The sequence below is a fragment of the Thermobia domestica genome, chromosome 6, assembly GCF_964235325.1.
Source record: "Thermobia domestica chromosome 6, izTheDome1.hap1.1, whole genome shotgun sequence".
Taxonomy (NCBI): Eukaryota; Metazoa; Arthropoda; class Insecta; order Zygentoma; family Lepismatidae; genus Thermobia; species Thermobia domestica.
The window spans coordinates 19,246,989-19,268,158 of record NC_137459.1 but is presented as its reverse complement, the minus strand read 5'-3'; the positions used below and the strand labels follow the sequence as shown (position 1 = coordinate 19,268,158).

The window sequence follows — 21,170 nt, the reverse complement described above, 5'->3', positions numbered from 1 at the left end:
TAAAAACTGAAACAATTTTACTCTACAACACAAACATGCGCCATGCTGATACTGCTAATCAATAGCTAACAGTTACTCCATTGATAGGAAAACCCTAAAATGGACGAAGAATTTTTTTTTTTTTTTTTTTTTTTTTTTGAATTTGGCAGTGTTGAATTCGTTTATACTAGGTGAAGATATTGGCTTTCAAAAATCCCATAAAGACTTTCGGGAAAGTCTCATTGAAGGACTTCTTACAAGGGCATTTGAAGGGGAAACATAGTGTCAAAAAAGCCTGAACGAGCAAGTTCATCTGAAGCACAGATAACATTACTTTGTGCTAGACATTCGAAAGACTAGCCCAAAAAATCAAGAAGTGCACGTTGCCGTGTACGTGCTCCCAAAAAAAGAAGGAAGGAATCATCTTTGCCATGTATCGTTGTGTGCTGATCCTTGCTTTGAAATATATCACAGCAAAACAAACTTTTAGATATTATGGAGTTCGCAACAAGAGATCTCCTTTGAAGAAGTTCAGAAATCTATATTATTTGGTGAGTACATTGAATATTTTTTTCTCTGAAATTAAAACATGTCATTGTATAATACGTATTTAATAAGATGCTTGATACGCATAATTCTCGTGTTATAAGTTAAGTTTTGTTCCATCCAAATTCATTTCCAATTAGCTGAGTTACAGGTATTTAAACAAGACTATGCGTTCTGCGACTGTCAACTCGTTTAGAAAAAATGAAAATGAAATCTTTGAGTTTTACGTCCCATGGTTATGCCGGTTAGACTAAAGGAGACGGTGATGAGTAATGAATGAAATGGTGGAATGAAGAAAGTGGGAGGAAACGGGAGAACCCCGAGGAAACCCACGCACACGGTGCTTGTCCACCACAAGTTTCACTTGGCGGGGGCTGGGATCGAACCCGGGACCCCAAGCACCAGAGGTGAACGCTCTACCACTGAGCCATTGCGGCCCCTTCAACTCGTTTAGAAATCCTCGCAGAAATGTGTTTACCGCCGAATTTAAATGCCGGACAGAAAGGGTTCAAATGGGTCATTTTTCCATGAAAAACCTGAAAGTTCAGGTACTCTGAATTGAAATAGAAACTCAAAACTAGGCATGCTCGTAGACCTTTCAAACTGACAAACGCGAAAATCGCCAAAAATAGATATTTTCTGTTTTTAGGCGGGTATCTAAGTAAATGACGAGAGTAAGAGGCCGCAGACCAAGCAAACGCGAGGGCCTGGAGGTGAAGCCCTCATCCGGACAAAGGCTAGTTTTCTAAATAAATCTGAAATGTATGGTTGTATGTTTGACTGCTAAACAAATCCACACCCTTACTTCCTTGAAACGAATTTTTGAACATAGCACTTGGGTCGAGAAAAGTTTCTATCGTGTTACTTCTATTAAAGTGCGTTATCCTAGAGACTGGAGGGTGTATAAAATGTATGCCAACAATAGAGTACCTCACAAATCCCTCATGTTGCGGATCCCTATTTGTACCAAGTCCTTGTTAAAAATAAGTTCACACGTGTCCCCAGTATTTTCGAAGATTCAGTTTCTAAGGGTATAGAGGAGACAATTTCTATACTTAGTTTTCCATTTTCTGTTCCTCAAATGGAAGAACTGAGAAAATAGTTGGACCGTTTAAAATGAACTTTTGAACCTAGTTACTACTTAGGTTAACCTTCGTTTTTACCTTTACACTTCAATTGAAATGTGTATCCTAAGCAGGGGGAGATGGGTTATAATTTTATCATTTCACTATTGTCAATTACCCACTTCGCTGGGTTAAAATAAAAGGAAAAAAAAATAGTAATATATAATATGTAGTATTAGTTTGACGAATGATGTATGTGTTCTTCCCTCACCATGACAAGACCTTTAAATTTTGAATGAAGTCTTTTACAGATGTGAATTGCAACTCTTTGTAGTTTGTAATAATGTGTCCATTTAGCGTCGAATATCAGAGAAACTGTGTGTCGATTCAACGATTCAGCCATTGTCCTGTTATAAACGATAATTTGCATGTTGGGCGGTAAAGTCCATATATGCAACTCCATCCACTTGTAATTCGAAAGATTACAAAGCTTATCACAGAATGCTCAGAAATTGTAGTTGGTTCTGTTTAAATAAAATTAATTTTGAACGATTAACCCTGCTATGTTGCAATAACTATGGAATTAGAAGTAATACTGACCTAACTTTTGCAATTTCACTATATTTGGAAAGAGACAGATTTTTATTTATTTATTTATAGTAGTATCATAATAGTAAGCACAGAACTATTACTAGCAAATATACAAAGTTTTAGAATTATGTTAGCAACACAAATGCAAAACAAGTGAGAAATTTTGAGCAATAACTTCTCAGCTGTCTATTTCAATTCATCAAAGCTTTCTGGTAACTTGGCGTAAGAGGAAGTCTTTAAAAAACAGATTGTTAGATGTATTCAATTACTTATCCTAAAAATTCTCCTCAATAGGAAACTTCAATAGAAACAGACTCTTCAATAAGGAAACATTCATAAGTGTTGAAAGCTTCCAATAAGCTGAAACTAACACCAAATATGTGCACAAAAAATTTAAGAAAATACTACAATACACATACTATAAAATTTGTTTATACTTAACCATTCTCACTGATCGTTCCTACCTTCAATTTTCATTTCTCAAAACACGGAATAACGCAATAATCACTATTTAAGTGTTGACATCTAATAGACGAAGTAACATTTATACAAATAAATTGTTTTTGCCTAGTGTAGTTCTATAGTTTAATAATAATAATAATAATAATCACTTGTTAGGTTCACTACATTATAAATAAAATTATTTTGTTCCCAACGAGTAACATTTTACAATGAAAGATGGGGTTAAAGTGACTGAAATAAAGACAGCACCTGTCAGTCCGAGGACCGTGCAAGTAATGTTGCCACACTATTTGCTTGATGATGTAACAACGATAAGTCTTGTACCAAGTTTTTAATCAACAAAAATTACTTAACGTATAGTAAAGACATATTTCGAATTTTCAACATACTACAAACTTAACTTTTGTCATTATTCAAACAAGAATTTTAGGAATCATAATTAATTAATTACATAAATAAATAAATAAATAAAAGAAAAAGATCAAAAGATTGCGATCTTGGCAAATAGTTTTTGGATCAGGGGTCACAAATTTTTTTGAACGGTCCCTAAATCGAGTTTTCGTATTTTTTACGGAATAAGCACATCATACTGAGTTAAGTGATAGTTTGGGTTTGGCTACACTATATGTACTTCTCCAGATATAAGGCTTACAAGAAAATTTTTCATTTAAATATATTGGATTTTTGATCCAAAAATAAGTACGAAAATGAATTATTATGCAAGTATTGATATTATGAAGAAGTAAGAACTGCATTCTAGATTCTCACAACGTTAAAAAGTTATTTGAAGATATGTAGGGGTAAACGGTTAGACCATTAAGAATACAAAAAGACATTTATTACAGAAAGTGGGGTTCTTTACCTCATTTCTCTACCATCTGATGACCTTGATGATGACGATGACCCTACTATGGAATTCCTTGAGACGTGTGATGGAGCTGAACTCTGAACGAGTCTATTCCCTGCCGGATTCTGCTGAGACCCTGGGTCATCCACACCAGCAGGATTATTACTATTTGTATCTAAGTGCAAAAACCTGAAACAAACATCATCGATACTTCATTATCATTTTCATCAAAATTGACAAAAACACACATGAATATCACAATTTTTTTTACAAACTTCTCTTATTATGTCCAACAATAAAATATCATGTAACAGATCATGATGATAAAATTTTTGTCACAAACTATTATGGTGGGCCTCATTAACGTAACTTATTTTGATATCACCTCAGACAAAGTCCAGGTATGAGCTTGGTATGTTGGAAGAAATGATTGTAACACAATAGTTTGAACTGTATACAAATGTTAATGCCATTTTATAGATATTCAGGCACTGGCTTCAAATCTGGCCCTGTTCTCATCAACGCTGACAATTTTCGAGTTATCCACATGGATTACTTCAAGCACTATAATTGTGCAATGTCAACAAGACCAAGCAGTGTCTATAATATGTACCCGATGCAGATTCAATCCTAAACTACAAATAATAGGTCCATAACTTCCTGCTGCTATAGAGTATTAAGGTCAGAAATGAAATACTTCTTCGGACTCTGAATTCATTTCTCTGTCTGTCTCAAGGACTTTCGTCTACAGAATTCAGTATTGAAACCGGAAGTGGTAGAGAACTGAAGTCGGAGATGGGACCTATTCTTGGGGTACTGAGGAGGTACGGTGGCTCAGTGTTAGAGCGCTTAGCACTGGTGTATAGGGTCTAAAATGCCGGGATTGTATCTAACATACAGGTCGTAGGCCGCTTCCTTCCTTCCCCAATTCTTTCTCTTTTCCCTTTCCTTGGATAGTGTGACTGCCGAAGGACGTCATTCCTCATATACGTGACGAGCTAACATGGCCATAGAAGCCGAAAGCCCAGAAATCCTAATCCAAACCGCTAGTCACCGCCAACAACGCTTCAGCGCAAAAAGTGCCGAGAACATGCAAAGTGGACACCAATGATTGGAAACGCGTAGCATTGTCCGGTAAATAATCTTTCCGAAAGGGAGTGTTTATATATGGCGGAAGACTTACGAAGCTTATGCTCCGATCACTCTCTTCCCTACCATCAAACATGGAGGCGGCTCAGTGATGTTGTAAAGCGTATTTCCTGGTATTCCAAGGGTCCTGTGATTGTTCTTACAGAACGCATTACTACCAGTGAATATGTGGGTATTTCAGGTGACCACCTGCATCTTATAGTCTAGATATTTCCACCCAATGATGGTATTTTCCAATTCATACTTCTCCAGCTGTTGAGGTATGGTTCCACGAACACCGGGATTAACTACTACACAACCCCCTGAAGCGCCCAACCCCACAACTCAACATTATTGAACATCTGTGATCAGTTCTGGAGCCCAGACACCGCAGTAGTATCCTCCTGCATCCTCGTTGACAAACGTAAATGCTGTAATGCATGAGAAACAGCAGCATATTTCTATAGAAACAATTCACGACTTACAATCCTTTATTCCACAACCAATTACAGCTGTTCTGCAAGCTAACGTGGTCCCGCGCCATATTAATCAGGTAAGTTTCATTTTCCTTTGTCGTTTGCATTATTTTGATAACCATATTTGTGTACACTCATATAGATATTAGGAGCTTGACTTAATTATCGCTTTCGCCAATAGAGGTCAGTAGTTGTGCTATTTCAATATAGCGGAAAGTATAAGTGTATATGTATATGAAATAAATGTACAAGAAGGTACTAACAATAGGATTTAATAACAATGAGTGACAGACTGGGGTGAAAACAACATAAATATTTATTCCCTTGAAAATGTCTGGTTTAGTACAATAAAATAATAATTAAAAAAAGCATTTGAGGGAAGTCGTACTTTCCTGCTTTTCATCTCAAGCATCTGCTGCGTAAAGTCATTGTTTACAACTGAAGGCGTATGAACAGCAGACTCTATTTCAAACAACTTGCAGAGATCGGTTTAGATGCTTCAAAGACAGTGATTTTGACGTGAGTGACAAAAAGCGCAGAAAAAGTTTGAAGATGGAGAATTAGAGGTACTACTAGATGATGATTAATTTCACACGCTTGAAGAGTTATCTGAAACACTAGATGTTTAGGTGTCAAACGTTTAACAATTTGTACATTGCTGCTTTAAAGATGAAAACGGAAGTTGTTTTTGCATCAAATTGTGACTGGGATGAAAGTGGATTTGTTACGACAATCCTAAAGACAGGAAATCATGAGTGCGTCCACGCAAACCACCACCAACAACGCCACAACAAGATATTAATAGAAAGTAGGTCATGCTATGCGTTTGGTGGGATTAGATCAGTGTTGTCTATTGTGAGCTGCTGCAACCGGATCAAATGGTTAATGCTGAACGTTATCCAACACAATTCATCTCGATCGGACACTCAAAGAAAAAAACGCCCGCAATATGCCAAAACATGACAGCCCTGACAATGTCAAACCATATATTGCAAACTTAGTGATGGAAACCATGGAGGCACTTCGACGGGATGTCTTACCCAGATCTTTTGAAGATGTCAAAAAGTGACTCGTTGGGTGGATCGCCTAGAAAGAACCTGTTTTTTTTCTCTACCCTGGAATGCACGTGTTACCAGAAAAGTGGGAAATGGTTGTAGCTTCCGAAGGACAATACTTTCAATAAAATAAAATATACCGTTCGTTTGAAGTAAGCGTATGTTTTTGTTGCAAAATACAGCGAGAATTAATTCAAACAGCTGATGTGTATACATACTATCTTGTTGCGACCCTGTAACAATGGTCGTAGTTTTTGAACGCTTTCATTCACCCGCGAGTGCTTTAAACTTTAAAATGTATCTTTTGGTGAGATAAGTAAAAAAGTAATTGGCAACTTGATACTATCATGTAGATTCTTCGAAGTTGTTAATGAACAGATAGACGTTGAAGTAAGTGTTCAACAACTTATTCCCAAGTTTTTATTGAGTGCCTAAATAAATAAACGCATCCATGCGATAGCTCAAAACACATGAACAAGAACTAAAATCCACGAAATATCACTGAAGTTCCTATGTAAAGAATAAAAAGGACACAGCAGATGAGTATATTCGCGATGGAGAACAAGATTATACGAAAATGTAACGAACACTTTGTTTGCTGTCCTACTACTGATACATTGAGAAACGCGATATTTAACTTCTCCCACTTTACTCCTGCTTCAGTTACTTGTATTTTATTATACCGTCAAAGAGAACAAAACTTCTCGAAATATTGGAAATATTTCTCCCTGTGCGAATAGCAACGGAGCAACTAAGGTATAACAACACTTGTCTCACGAATAAATTGTTTCATTCAGGGAACTGATTAATGTGGCCACCATTTATCACAGTGTATAAATTAAAACGTAAAAATGAAAAAATGAAATCTTTGAGTTCTACGTCTCACGGTTAAGCCGGTTAGGCTAAAGGAGACGGTGATTATGAGAAATGAAGGAAATGGTGGAATGAAGAAAGTGGGAGGAAACGGGAGAACCCCGAGAAAACCCACGAGCACGGTGTTTGTCCACCACAAAGTTCACTTGGCGAAAGCTGGGATCGAACCCGGAACCCCAAGCACCAGAGGTGAACGCTCTACTACTGAGCCACCGCGGCCCCCAAAATTAAAACGTAGTTTAAGGAATTCGAGGATCAAAGAATTATGGAACATTTTTAACAGAAAATTCTTTTCCAGTACTTAATGTAGGTGCTAACGTGCACCTTTATTATGTCACACTTTGCTTCACTTTATCGTGTCACAGAACAAAATGCACCATGGAAGATACGGAGAAACAATGCTATGTAGTCACTAAGAAATCAATTGACTACAAGCATTATTATTTTGACGTAACGTAACCTATTCACTAATCAAGCCCTTGAATTAGTATGTACGTAAATACAAGGTACAGCAGAAAGAATTCCCCTAATGGAAAGCTTATCAACTGAAAACCAAACAAGATACGGCAATTCCTTTTTTAAAAATTATTTCTGAAAAGTATATAAAATGCCGTCTTAAATCAACATGTTTTGAACTTACCTGCATCGTTTCCCAAATATGCACATTCCTCGCTGAAAATAACGACATACGGAAGTAGACAAAACCTGTTCTTGTTCATGTGAATACCTGCAATTTTCTCCTTCACGGCACATTCCATTTGCAAAATACCTACAAAAAATACCCAAATAAACAAGTATTCTTACGTTATTGTCTTTCAATTATAAAGATGGAGCACTTTAACATACTTATGTACATTAGTATATACAAACAGAGGATGTTTTCCATCTATAGTGACAATTTTAATATGCCTCTCTCTCAGGAAATTCCCTGACCCTACCATCGATGATGATTTATTTGGTGGCCACGCAATTCTGTCTATCGCACAGCATCGACGAGTCCACTGGGAGGGGGTAAGGCTGGCAAGCATGTAGTCATGTCCAGTCCCAACCATTCCTCTTCACAGATTTTTCGCTGCGTCAAGGCCAATGGTCTGGGGTTTCCGCTGTGCCAAGGCCATCTTGAGTAGATCAAAGGCGCAATAATGCATCTGGAGATTTTAATACATGTGAATGAAAGGATGCCTTGTCTTGACGTAGTTATACATGACATCTCTCTTTCGCACACACACGAGGAATGCCATGACGATAAATGGGTACCAGAATGTTAGTCTGATAATGATTGGAATTCACATTGGCATACTGGCGACATGGTGCATATTTTACTTTCCACTTTTACAGAAACCATTGCCGAAACATTCTCTAAACTCACGATCTCATTTTCGGAAGTCTTTTAATACCACATTCTTGCAGAAAATTGCACGTGGCTTGCTACAGTCATTGAGATACAGACATGCCCCCCCCCTCCAGTGTAGCAATATATTTCCTCTTATCCGTTAGGTGGTGATGTTCGTAGACGTCAACAATTAGAACAACGTTCTACAATGTGTTTCGGCAAGGTTTCGTAAAAGCTCCTTTCGACGCTTTCTGAACAACAGATTACGACGTATTATGGTGTGAATTATCTTGGGGAGCGTTCCAATATGGTTTCTAATATCTCTCGGTGTACCTGGGAATTCTTTCGTGTGGCGACAGCCTGTACTTCTCGGATGTAGTAGCTGTTGTACGGTTCCCAGCAAGATGAGGGTTTGCTTCTTGACACGGTTAATACATGTTTGATATTGGAAACTGCAGTCACGAAGCCTTCCTAGTAGATTTATTTTCGGTGGCAATCTTCAACACGAACGTTCACCACCCGGATCATGGATAAACTAAATTCCACTATGTCTACACGACCGGTGATGTCACTCATTTCGCACGTGGCGTTACTATCGTTTATGAAAATCATCATTATACATTGGAAACAACCTCTGTATATGCAACACTGGTTCAACGTTCCTTTGTGACACCGCGGCTAAGGAGACGGATCATACAGTTGAACCAGGATGACTTCATCGCTGGCAGAGTTTGAAACTAAATGCACAAGATATTAGCTACAGATTATATATTCTAAATACACTGTTCTGAATAAATATTGACACAACGTCGTGTTAGCTTATAAATTCCACATTTGAAACATCAAGTCACTGTAGATAGTCTGAGGATTCGAACCACGGTTTGGGTACAAAACCTCGCCTCGACAAAACCCTGCCGTCCAAAATCTCGCCGGGCCATTATCTCACATGGCTAAAACATCGCCGAAGAAAATCTCGCCTTGCCGAAACTTCGCCGTCCAAAACCTCGCAGTCTTAAATTTCGCGACACAGAATCTCGCCTGGCCTTAATTACGCGGAACGTAATCTCGCCAAGTGACGACACCATTAAAGTGTATATGTGACTTTGATCGTAAACAAAGATATAGAACTAAATATACAGGGTGGTTCAGTAATGTTGGACAGCCCTGAATAAATCGGAAACCAGAAGAGATATTAGCAAGAGTGTGGTGGATTCAGATACTTGTGGAAGGGGGACGTCTTTTGAGGTATCACACAATGTTACCAGGTCAACAGTGTTGTCAGCTCAGTACAAAGTTGTATTTTTTTAAATGGAACATATAGAAGTTTATGCCATCAAAAGAATTAGTACAGAATGTGAATACCAACAAGTGAAACCGCAGCTGTCAGTGTTGCCAAATAAGGAAGTTATAAAGCTTCAAAGATCAAGAAATTAAAGTGTCCGTAGAGCAAAACTAGCAAAAAGGCAAGAAAAATAATACTACGGAATGAAAAGAAGTAACAAAAAGAGTAAACTAAAGAACGCACAGCATCCAGTGAGTAACAGGGTTGCCACAGCAAAGGGGGAAAAAATTGAAAATTTTGCAGTTGCTATAGGAGGAAAAGTGCCCATATGACATAATGCTGGAAACACCATAGAAAGTCTATGTAAGAGTCAGGAATCCTAATAGCGTTTGTTCGAAAGCGATATCTCTAACCGTTTTCGAGATACACCAAAGGTGTGCGGGGTTTGCAACACTGCATAATTGATTTGACGATTAGACCCGTGTAGTTCTTACATTTTGTTGGGCGTATCATTTTCATTACTCGTTGCTGTAGTTTGGAGGGCGAGGGAATTATTATGCAGTGTTGCAAACCCCGCACACCTTTGGTGTATCTCGAAAACGGTTAGAGATATCGCTTTCGAACAAACGCTATTAGGATTCCTGACTCTTACATAGACTTTCTATGGTGTTTCCAGCATTATGTCATATGGGCACTTTTCCTCCTATAGCAACTGCAAAATTTTCAATTTTTTCCCCCTTTGCTGTGGCAACCCTGTTACTCACTGGATGCTGTGCGTTCTTTAGTTTACTCTTTTTGTTACTTCTTTTCATTCCGTAGTATTATTTTTCTTGCCTTTTTGCTAGTTTTGCTCTACGGACACTTTAATTTCTTGATCTTTGAAGCTTTATAACTTCCTTATTTGGCAACACTGACAGCTGCGGTTTCACTTGTTGGTATTCACATTCTGTACTAATTCTTTTGATGGCATAAACTTCTATATGTTCCATTTAAAAAAATACAACTTTGTACTGAGCTGACAACACTGTTGACCTGGTAACATTGTGTGGTACCTCAAAAGACGTCCCCCTTCCACAAGTATCTGGATCCACCACACTCTTGCTAATATCTCTTCTGGTTTCCGATTTATTCAGAGCTGTCCAACATTACTGAACCACCCTGTATATAATTACAGAAACAACCATTTCCACTAACAACCTTTAATTTGCCCTATATCCGTAGTTAAGAGTTCCCGACTAAAGTCAAAGATAAACGCTTTTCTTGTATTGAAGTACTGAACACGTATATGAAAATGAAATGAAATCTTTGAGTTTTACGTCCCACGGTTATGCCGGTTAGGATAAAGGAGACTGTGATTATGAGAAATGAATGAAATAGTGGAATGAAGAAAGTGGGAGGAAACGGGAGAACCCCGAGAAAACCCACGAGCACGATGTTTGTCCACCACAAAAGTCCACACGGCGCGAGCTGGGAACACGTATATGAAGTTTAACGGTTGTTTTATTCGGTGTAGTAACCTATGACCAACTTTTTACTAATTACATTTAATTAGCTTTATCGCTATAATTAAGCGTTTCCGACCAAAGTCGCAGATAAACGTTTTTACTTCTATTGAGGTCCTAAACACGTATGTGAAGTTTCTAGGTTGTTTTATTGAGTTTAGTCACCAAAGACTTCAAGGATTGGAGATTGTAGGTTTATTTGACACGTGTATGTCCGTTCATTCTAAACTCGTCAATATTTTTACGCTTTTAATCTCTAAACTTGTTATTTATGTCTCATTATTATTATTATTTGCAATATGGAATTGCATATTAAGAAAGTCATTGGATAAATTTTATAGAGAGGTTTCATCTCCCAAGGATTTTGCGGAGCGAGATTTTGGACGGCGAAATTTTGTCTGTATCCTCCGAAACCACTACTTGCATTTTCATCCGAGGGAAATACCTCCACCGGAAATCAAAATAGGACCATGCACAGAGAAGCACACACGAAATAACCATGGAACCACGAGGAAGTAACAGAAAACAGTTACACACTTCATCAAATAGGAAAAGGAAGAAAATATAAGCTATATGGAAGATCAGCAACTGAGAAGCGAACAGAACAATGTAATGTGATTCTGTCGTAGATTAAAGTTGGAGAAGCTCCAATCTAACAACGTATTTCATCACTAACTGCTCTTTGCTCTTCTCAGCTGCTGACTTTTCCGAACGTTTCTCTACCACCTCCATACCTTCCCTGTGTAATCAAGGACTTTGTCAAACATTTCTCAGTTTATTATTGTTATTATGATCAATATCCGTGTGATAACGTTTTGACTTATTCCTGTTTCTTTACACATTAAGTACAAGTACTTCTCGCAGCTACTTACGAAGGCTGAAACCTATATTTTCTTGCAAAGATACCTAATCAAATCAAAAATACCTATTGCACTTTACATAGGAGCGCTTTTGGGTGTATCTCGGAATATGTGTAATGTTTTTCAAGTAGTACTATTCGAAAAATGATTGCTATCGACGAATCTAGCAGTAGTGTTAAATTTTGTACCTTCACACAGCTGCCCTATTCTTAACTGTTACTTGAGTATAATCAAAAATATGTTTAAAAAAAACATTCCTGTGAAACAGCTTTAGTTACTTCTGAATGTGTTTCACGAAAAATACACTGTCAATCGGCTAATGCTAATGACAATTGCTTTATGCTATTTAATGTATTACACAAGTTTTGCTGTTATATAAGTCATCAGCAACAGAAGGTAACTTTTTCTCTGCGCTCAACCTGTTATTAATAACTTCGGAACAAACGTACCAAGTACACCACAATTTTTTTAAACGAAGGATTACGTTGTCTCATTTTCAAGAGGAATTTAGTTCAAATTGGTCATGTTCTCAAACTGATAAAAGATTATGGAGGATCGAGTTGATTTTTAGTTTTGCGTCCCGTTCAGCAGCGAGGCTACATGAGACGTGGACCTACTGATTAACGTGGAATCCGAACCACATGAGCTCCCACCAGGAGTCGAACCCGGGCCTCCCACGCCAAAGGCGCGTACGCTAACCGCTTAGCCACGAAGGAGCTCTTATGAAGGATTGATTTGTATTTAAGTCCCTCGCCAACAGTGAAAGTACCTAAGACAAAACCTATGGTTTGAAGGGGGATCTGAACCACCGTGATGTGAGACTAAAATTTAAACAAAGTCGAGGTGGGTTTGTGGTAGAGAGCTCAGTTATAGTGCATGGAGTCCCTGGTTCCAAGCCAGCTCGTGCTAAGTCAGATATATGGTGGACCGCGTGTATGCGTTTATTCAGGGTTCTCTCATTTTGTCCCACTTTTATCAGTCATTATATCCCTTAGTGTCGGAGTATAATCATGGGACGTTAAATAACTAAATAAATAAATAGAAAAAGTGAATGTTTTCAAAAGTTCAAATACCTCTAAGAACCTACTAAGTTTACTCATTGAGCTGTGCCTCAGACAGCAAGATTCATGTTTTTCTTTCTTTTCTTTTCTTTTCTTTTTGTGCATACAGATGACTTCGAACAAGTTTGAATATAGAAAGGGGCGTCTCTAAAGTTGAACTTTAAAAAATTGAAATGAAATTTTTCAGTTTAACGTCCCACAATTATGCCCTTTAGGCTAAGGGAGACAGATGATTGAAGCAAGTTAATAATGATGGAAGAATTTGCGGAATGAGAAAGTGGAAGTACCCCGAGAAAATACACGGACACGATGTTGTCCACCACAAACTTACTTGACTGGGAATCGAACCAGAAACCCAAAGCATCTGAAGGAAGACCTTTACCATTGAGCCACTGTGGCCCCCCAAGATGAAATGTAAATGAATATCATCCATAAATTTATTTGTGAATCTTACAATTGTCTTCACGCGCAAAAAAAAAAAAAGAAAAAAAAGAAAAAGAAAAAGAGGGGAAAAACCTTCATTCAGTAGTTTCCGGTATATGATTTCCCGCGTCCTACCAAACCGCATAGTTAATTTGTAGTTCAAAGCGTAGAGATAAAATTAACTGATAAACCATTTTATACACTTGAATGAGCTTTTGGTGTGAAACTGTATAAATCAAAGACAATGGACTTCTGGACCGTAGCTCATGGTCAGTTTACCTTTAGCCTTTGCAGTTGAATGTTGGGATGGTTCCTTTACACAAACACCTTGACCTTGTTTTCTCCAAAAGAATCCACACCTTTTGTGGTTAAAATAACGTTATAGATTCTATATAGAACTAGGTTAATAACAAAAATATTGTTCTATTGTATTTAGCTCGCAGAACACATTATGGAAAGAAAATGAACCTATTATTAACTTTCCGCTCCAAAAGAAAACATTACAAGGTGCGAAGATGAGTTTTCAATACGTAAGACAAACACATGTTTCCAAAATGGTGATCAAGGAGCCAGAGTTAGAAGAGAGGAAAGACTTTCTTAACTTTTCAATTACTAACCAAGGAAGATGAGTTCACCGAAACTAACCACAAATAAGCTTTCACTTTGCAGCGGAGAGTTGAATGATTAATTTATACATAATAAACAACAACTTAAGGAACGAAACTGTAAAAATATTCATTTGGAATAATCTTGGTGTAAGTCTGCCATTTAATAATTGACAAACGGGGCGACGGAAATTCAGTGGTACAGCGATCACCTCAGATGCGTAGAGCTCCTCGTTCGATATCATCTCCCGTCAAGTAAGCTTTCTGTTTGACAAATACTACGTGCGTGGATTTTGTCGGGTTCTGTTCTCCTACTTTCTTCATTCCACCATTTCGTTTATCAACACCGTATCCCTTAGCCTCGGAGTTGAGTTGATTTTAGTTTAGCGTCCCTTTCAGCAGCGAGGCTATATGAGACGTGGACCTACTGATTAACGTGGAATTCGAACCACATGAGCTCCCGCCGGGAATCGAACCCGGGTCTTTCACGCCAAAAGCGCGTACGCTAACCGCTTAGCACGAAGGAGCTCTTAGCCTCGGAGTATAACATGGGATGTTAAAATAATTAATATAATATTAATTACAATAAGAACTTCCATCTTCCTTAGCGGCGTTTTCTTTAAACATCGAGTACCGGTACTCACTTCAACTCGGATCTCACAAAATTCTTATGTAAAATACAGATTTAAAAAACTTTAGAGACAAAAAAGGTACACAAATACCTCACTAAGTAACTACAGTTGCATTCTTAAATAACTGAATTTTCGCAGAACCACTCAAACTTATTTTCAGCTCAATGTTTTCCAGATCGGTGCAGATGTACTATACGGTTACAATCATGAAAATATAAACAGTATTAATCTTCTACTTGTGAATAATATGATGCATTCAATCGAGTTCCTACTGCTTTCGCTTGTCATGAGAACCCACAAATTATTACTTCATTATCACATTTTCGTCCTTCGTTTAACTTTCCCTGGAATGCCAAGGACATTCTATATCGTACGACTTGAACCTAGCTTATGCAATCGACACGAAACTTTGCATGGTAGAGGAACTTTGAACTGCATATAAATGTGAAACATTATACTATACAGACCTTTGGTTTCCTAGTTATGAACGGTGAAAGTTTGAATGACATTTTCGAAGAAAGAAAGAAAGAAAAAAAAAAAAAGCCAACACAATTCACCCTATTGCGATCAAACTCAGCATGGTTATATCTTTTCATACCTGTAAAAGCATGGAAAACTTTATGTTATGCAAGTTTTCAGTTCAAGAAATATTGACGGTCAAATTTTGAATCAGATTTTCGAATGCAAAAAACGATCCACCGCATGCACCGAACTTAACTCATCACATCGAAATCAAATTTGGCATGCTGGTAGGCCTTCACCTGTTACATAAAGAGTGTGAAATAATATATTGTGCAGGATTCCAGATTACCACGTTATGAGCGCTCAAAATATAAGTTGTATTTTCGGAAACAAAAACTACACACGCTTAACTCATCCCTACGGGATCAAGCTTGCATGGTGGTATACCCAAGAAATCAATTCATTTGGTATAATAACAACGTTAAGAAATACTGTTTGAATAGTGATTAAGGTGAGTCTTGGGCAAGAAAATAAACTTTAAAAAATAAAGATCCAATAAAGGGCAATTTTTTATGACTATGTGTATGTCAGTTGTTGCTGCGATATAATCAATTTACATACTTTTCTTTGTCGCACCACACTCTCAGGAATTCTTCCGTATATTTCTGTAATTCTGTAAAAACAGTGAATATATGAATTAAGTAGTTTGCCGGTAAATGAACGTCCACAATATATATATAACAAATGAACTATGAATACCTCTCTTCAGTTAGTAGGTTGAATTTTTTTAAAGTTGTTGTCGATTCAAATTTTAGTAAGCTGTTGGATCAGAATTGTATCTGGGTTGGAAACGTGTTGTATTATTCAACCCATAGATTTCGTCTTAGGTGTCAATAATTGTGTCCGATCTCTTCTCTAAACTGCCTTTCTCAAAATATTAAGACCACAAGTTTTGTAAAAATATTTCTCTAAATAAAACAATTCGTTGTGTATAGTTTCTTGACCTTATTAATTTTTTGTTTCGACGCACGGATATGTCGCAACGGACATAATAGTGTCTGTTTATTGTCTTTAACGTCTGTGACACGCTCTGCAAAGTGTTGAGTTCAAGAATTTTAGTGTTTCTGCGAAAGTTCTGATATTTAAAAGTGCAACTTTTGTTACTGATATCAGTAACGTATTTATAAACCAAAAGTCTGATTGATGCTTCTATACTATACCACAGTGGTTCCCAACCTTTTCTGACTGAACGTCCACGAGTGGATTGGATTGAATTTGAGTTTAGCGTCCCGTTCACCACTGAGGCAATATGCGACATGAACCTACATCTTAATGCAGGATCCGAACCGCATTAGTTCCCGTCGGGAATCAAATCCGGGTCTCCCACACCAAAGGCGCGTTCGCTATCCACATAGCCACGAAGGAACTCGGAACGTCCACGACATAGCGACACACTTATTTGGTTTATCATTAATATAAATTATCATAGCATGACCATTTTGTATAAAGTAGTGAACATTGCTGCTACTTGTGGAGATATCGACTGGTACAGTCTGTCTCAAAACTTGATTTCAACTAATTATTAAATATTTTATGATTTATAAATTCTAAAACTTCGTGACACAACTTATGGGACTGCGCGATACACCAGCTGGGAACCATGCTCATAATGATTGGTGCCACAATGTGGGTTGAAACTTGCAGTCGATGTTAGAAGAAAATGCCACTGAGGAAGAAGAAAGTTACTACTGGAAACTTCGGCAATTATTAAATGACAGATATATACCACGGTTGGTTATTTTATTCTCAATAATTGTTAGTATATCATGAAGTTCTTACAATAAGATATTACTACAATATTATATTATTCTCATAATCATCATAATACCACGCTCAAATAAATGAACCGGTAAGAACAGGGCAATTTCGAAATCCTTTTAACTTTGCAACACTACAGGAAAGTTAATTTACAGAAATAAGACACGAAAGCAAATTAAATATACCACCACCACCGAAATAATCTCAGACATACTGATTTGATAGACCTCTTGATCTAGAGCTGTGCAGTTAATTATGTCATACAGGTCTCACTACAATCTCTCATCCTGTATGTCATATATTTTTTTTTAAATACAGCTCTACGATTTACTAATGTTCTCTCTACGAATTCTTGTTCATATGTCAATTCATAAACATATACATATTAAAAGACATTTAAGTAATTTACGATTTACAGCTAATTATTTTTAGGCAACATCACACTAAGTTATAATAAACCACTCTCTCAAGTAGTGTTGAAAATTTAATTTCTATTCTATCACAACTATTATGCTTCAATGCTATTCACGTAAAACATTTATTATAATGTAGAAACTTATTTTAAATGAATAAAAAATTAACTTTTTTCATTTAAAACGTTTATACCAAATACCTCAACAGGACTTTTTCATATGTTCCCTTATTTAAATATATATATATATATATATATATATATATATATATATATATATATATATATATATATATATATATATATATATTCCATTTAATTACCATTATCCCTTATACCAAACTTAACATTATTATAAATACATCACCAATAAATTCTTACGTTTTCCAAGATAGCTATACTTGAGCGAATGTAATTATCCACTAAATCGGTAGAACACTTTGATGTTAAATGATTCACTACAGCCATTCATAATTCATATGAATCTGAAAATACCTGCATGTGCTAACATTTGCTGTATACCACAGTAACTAAGTAGTCTTCCTGGTACTACGTGAATATGTTCACGATAAAGGAAGAGCGGTAACGTCACATTTCCTCAGATCGTTAACATGCAATGACACAAACGATGGGTTTCTCACTTTACGTGACGGGGATACACGCTCACTACTCACGTCCCTAATTGATGGGATCCCGACATTCCAGTGGCAGAGCAAAGAAATTTAAACATGAGCAACAACCACTCATTTAAAAGTACATTCCTTGGACTATTAAGCTACATAGACAACTACGACAATGAGACATTCAACCTATCGGGACAAGTGCATGTCCTCGTCATATACTTTCTGACGCAGATGAAAAATGCAGTTACCATTTTCTGGAGCTCTTTGTTGTCAGCAAAACACTCCCTCCCTCCAAAATTCCCTTAATTTGTGTAAAGATCTTAATCACTGGGAGATCAAAGAAAGTTATAGACTAGATTCTCCCAAACTTCCTACAGAAGTCATGCCAAAAAGCTATTTCTTTTCTGTTTTTATTTTTATTTTTTTTAGTGAGATGTGTGAAAATTGTATCTTTTCTTCAGACGCATAATAGATTAAAAAAAAAAAACTGCTTGACTTTTTATATTATCGTATGGCAATCAACGTTGAAACCGGAAATAGTCAAATTCTACCACATATGGTTTAATCTAGGGTTAACGAAGGAAATGGAACCTATAATTGGGATGCTGAATCTGTTCCAGAAAACTACATGTCACTATCTCTTCAAGTTTTTTTCTCTATCGAGGTCAACGTTGATACCGGAAATGGGTAATTCCAACAACTTTTGGTATGGATAGAGGGTTAACTTATAAGATGAAACCTATTCATGAAGTAATGAATCTATTGCAGAAACCGCTTCTCGATATCTATTACCGTTGTTGAAAGAGTGAAATAAAAATGAAATGAGATCTTTCAGTTTAACATCCCACGATTATGCCTGTTACGCTAAGGAAGACAGATAATTCAGGAAATGAACGATGAAAGAATTTGGGGAATGAGAATGTGGGAGGAAACCGTAACCGCCGAGAAAATCAACGGACATGATGTCCACCACAAATTTATTTCGACGGGAATCGAACTAAAGACTCTAACACCAGAGGTAAACGCTTTATAACTGAGCCACCGTGGCCTCCTCCCGCTGAAAGAAGGATTGAAGAGAGAGAACACGGAAGGACTCCAAGAAAATCAACAAACAAACGATGTTATTCACCTAGTTTTTACTGTCTGGGATCTTAATATATATCTTACATCACTTTATGATGGGGCAGGAATAAATCTTACCCACGGGTGTTTCAAGCTATGGAGCAATACAAAAACAATATTGGCCAATCTTACTTCTGATTTGTAAGGTTCTAGACCATAACAAGAAAACATACAACTGAATATGTGTTGAACATTACAATGGCCGCTCCAGCTGGTAAATTACATAGACACAAGAAATTACACTCGATTAATTTTAACAAAATGGGTCCATACTTCCCAAACCGTAAGCTAACCCGATCTTACTGTTATATTCTTTCAAAGCAGTCCTACTTATCGATGCGCATCTGGAGCGTGTATTGTAAAGTTTACCCCTGAATATTACACTATATTAATCCGACGTTTTTTAATCTTGAACCAAAGAATTTCAATATAAAACTCCGTAAATATGTACGGCTACATTCTCCGTAGTCTAACGCTGCTTAGCAGTGTCGAGGCTCTAAACATGAGATCCAACCCAGATATACTCCTATTCGTACCCGCACGTAAGGCAACGACACTTCACAACTATCCAAGAGAGCTCACTTCTATATACAGTTCACATTTTTATTTTATTTTATTTATTTATTTATTTATTTATTTTTTTTTTTTGGTTATATTTATGCAAACGTATGATGGGATGCGAAAGTTTTCTACGTATGGAAAACACAACACACACCTGACCTCGTAAGCACATTATGCATGTATATTTTGAATTTTTATTCTAGTTTTAAACTCGCACCAAACTGAAAAATAAGTTTAATCTGCAATAGTCTAAACACAAACATTCACAGAGCTACCGTTCATAAACTTTCGTCGTGAAAGAAGGACCAAAAGTTTCCAGACCAGACCTAAATCAAAATTTGAATGTTTCAATTTGTTACGTAATCTACTAATGAAAGAAACAGAACACATTGCTGCCAACAATCTATGGACTTTTGAAATGTCATGTTCAAGGAAACAGAACGACTATTAAACATCCAGAAGCTCTTTGAGATGATGTGACACCAATATGAAGAAATTGTCATAAACGCTCCAGAAGGAATTCAACATTCTCAGTACAAGGGGGAAACAATGACATCAAAACATACTCAAATATATGAATGACGAGTGAATCTTTACAAATTTGAGAGTGAAATGACCACCGTAAGTACTTAGAAAGATCAGATGATTTGATATTATCACCCTTAAAAATATTATCCCGAAATTGCGTAAATGGTGCAATTACTTTTGTCCACGTAACAATCCAAAGATTCAACTAAGCAAAAGCAAATTTTCACATTTCGGTAAAATGAAATTTACATGTCACCACTTTCACTTCAAATATTACTGTACACGGTTCTTTTGTTAATAAAATACATTGTTAAGCAACGCAAGCAACTATCTGTACTTCGTAAGAACTCTGACCTAGAAGACATTTTCACCCAATTGTATCGCAATAATCACCAGTTTCACTACTTTAGTGCACTTCCAGAATGTTCCCACATTTCTTTTCTAAACATATCATTTATGTTCACTATCAAGAACACACGGGAAATAAGTCCTTTTTGCAATTCTTACCGGCAGGGAACATTTTGCGTCCATCCTTCAGCCATTTTTACAATTTTATTCTACCACACTGTTGCCAACGACATAATAATAAGGTACGGTAGGTGTAACATCACAGAGGTAGTATCATTTACACGATTATTTATTACGAAGTTAATGTTATCTGAAAATACAGTTCGGAAAGTTTTATTGGATTTCCCAAGCTAGCCAATGTATAGAAAGTAAAAGATACTGTATGATTAGTTAGATCACAGGCACACATACAGACACAAACATGAATAATTCTAATAATGAAATTTACATATACTACGTTGCATATATATATTGAATTTCTGTAGTAACTCCATATAACACGTCTTTTCGAATAGAAATTGCATTAAATTCTATTTTGTACTGGTAAAGAACATTATGAAATAAAAAGTACAAGTTT

At 36.7% G+C, this 21,170-nt stretch overlaps 1 protein-coding gene across 3 annotated transcripts in view; it reads right to left on the bottom strand.

Annotated features, from left to right (window-relative positions):
• LOC145687867 (putative E3 ubiquitin-protein ligase makorin-1) overlaps positions 1-20,903 on the bottom strand; it is a 50,602-nt gene extending 29,699 nt beyond the window's left edge. Inside the window, exons 1-3 of one of the 3 annotated variants that reach the window (XM_081761369.1) lie at positions 20,753-20,903; positions 7,662-7,790; positions 3,505-3,678 (exon numbers count right to left, since the gene is read on the bottom strand). In XM_081761369.1, coding sequence (XP_081617495.1) covers positions 3,505-3,678; positions 7,662-7,790; positions 20,753-20,787 — 338 coding nt within the window. In that variant the 5' untranslated portion in view covers positions 20,788-20,903. The other 2 variants (XM_081761370.1, XM_081761371.1) reach the window with 2 other exon arrangements.
• Between the last annotated feature and the right edge of the window lie 267 nt (positions 20,904-21,170).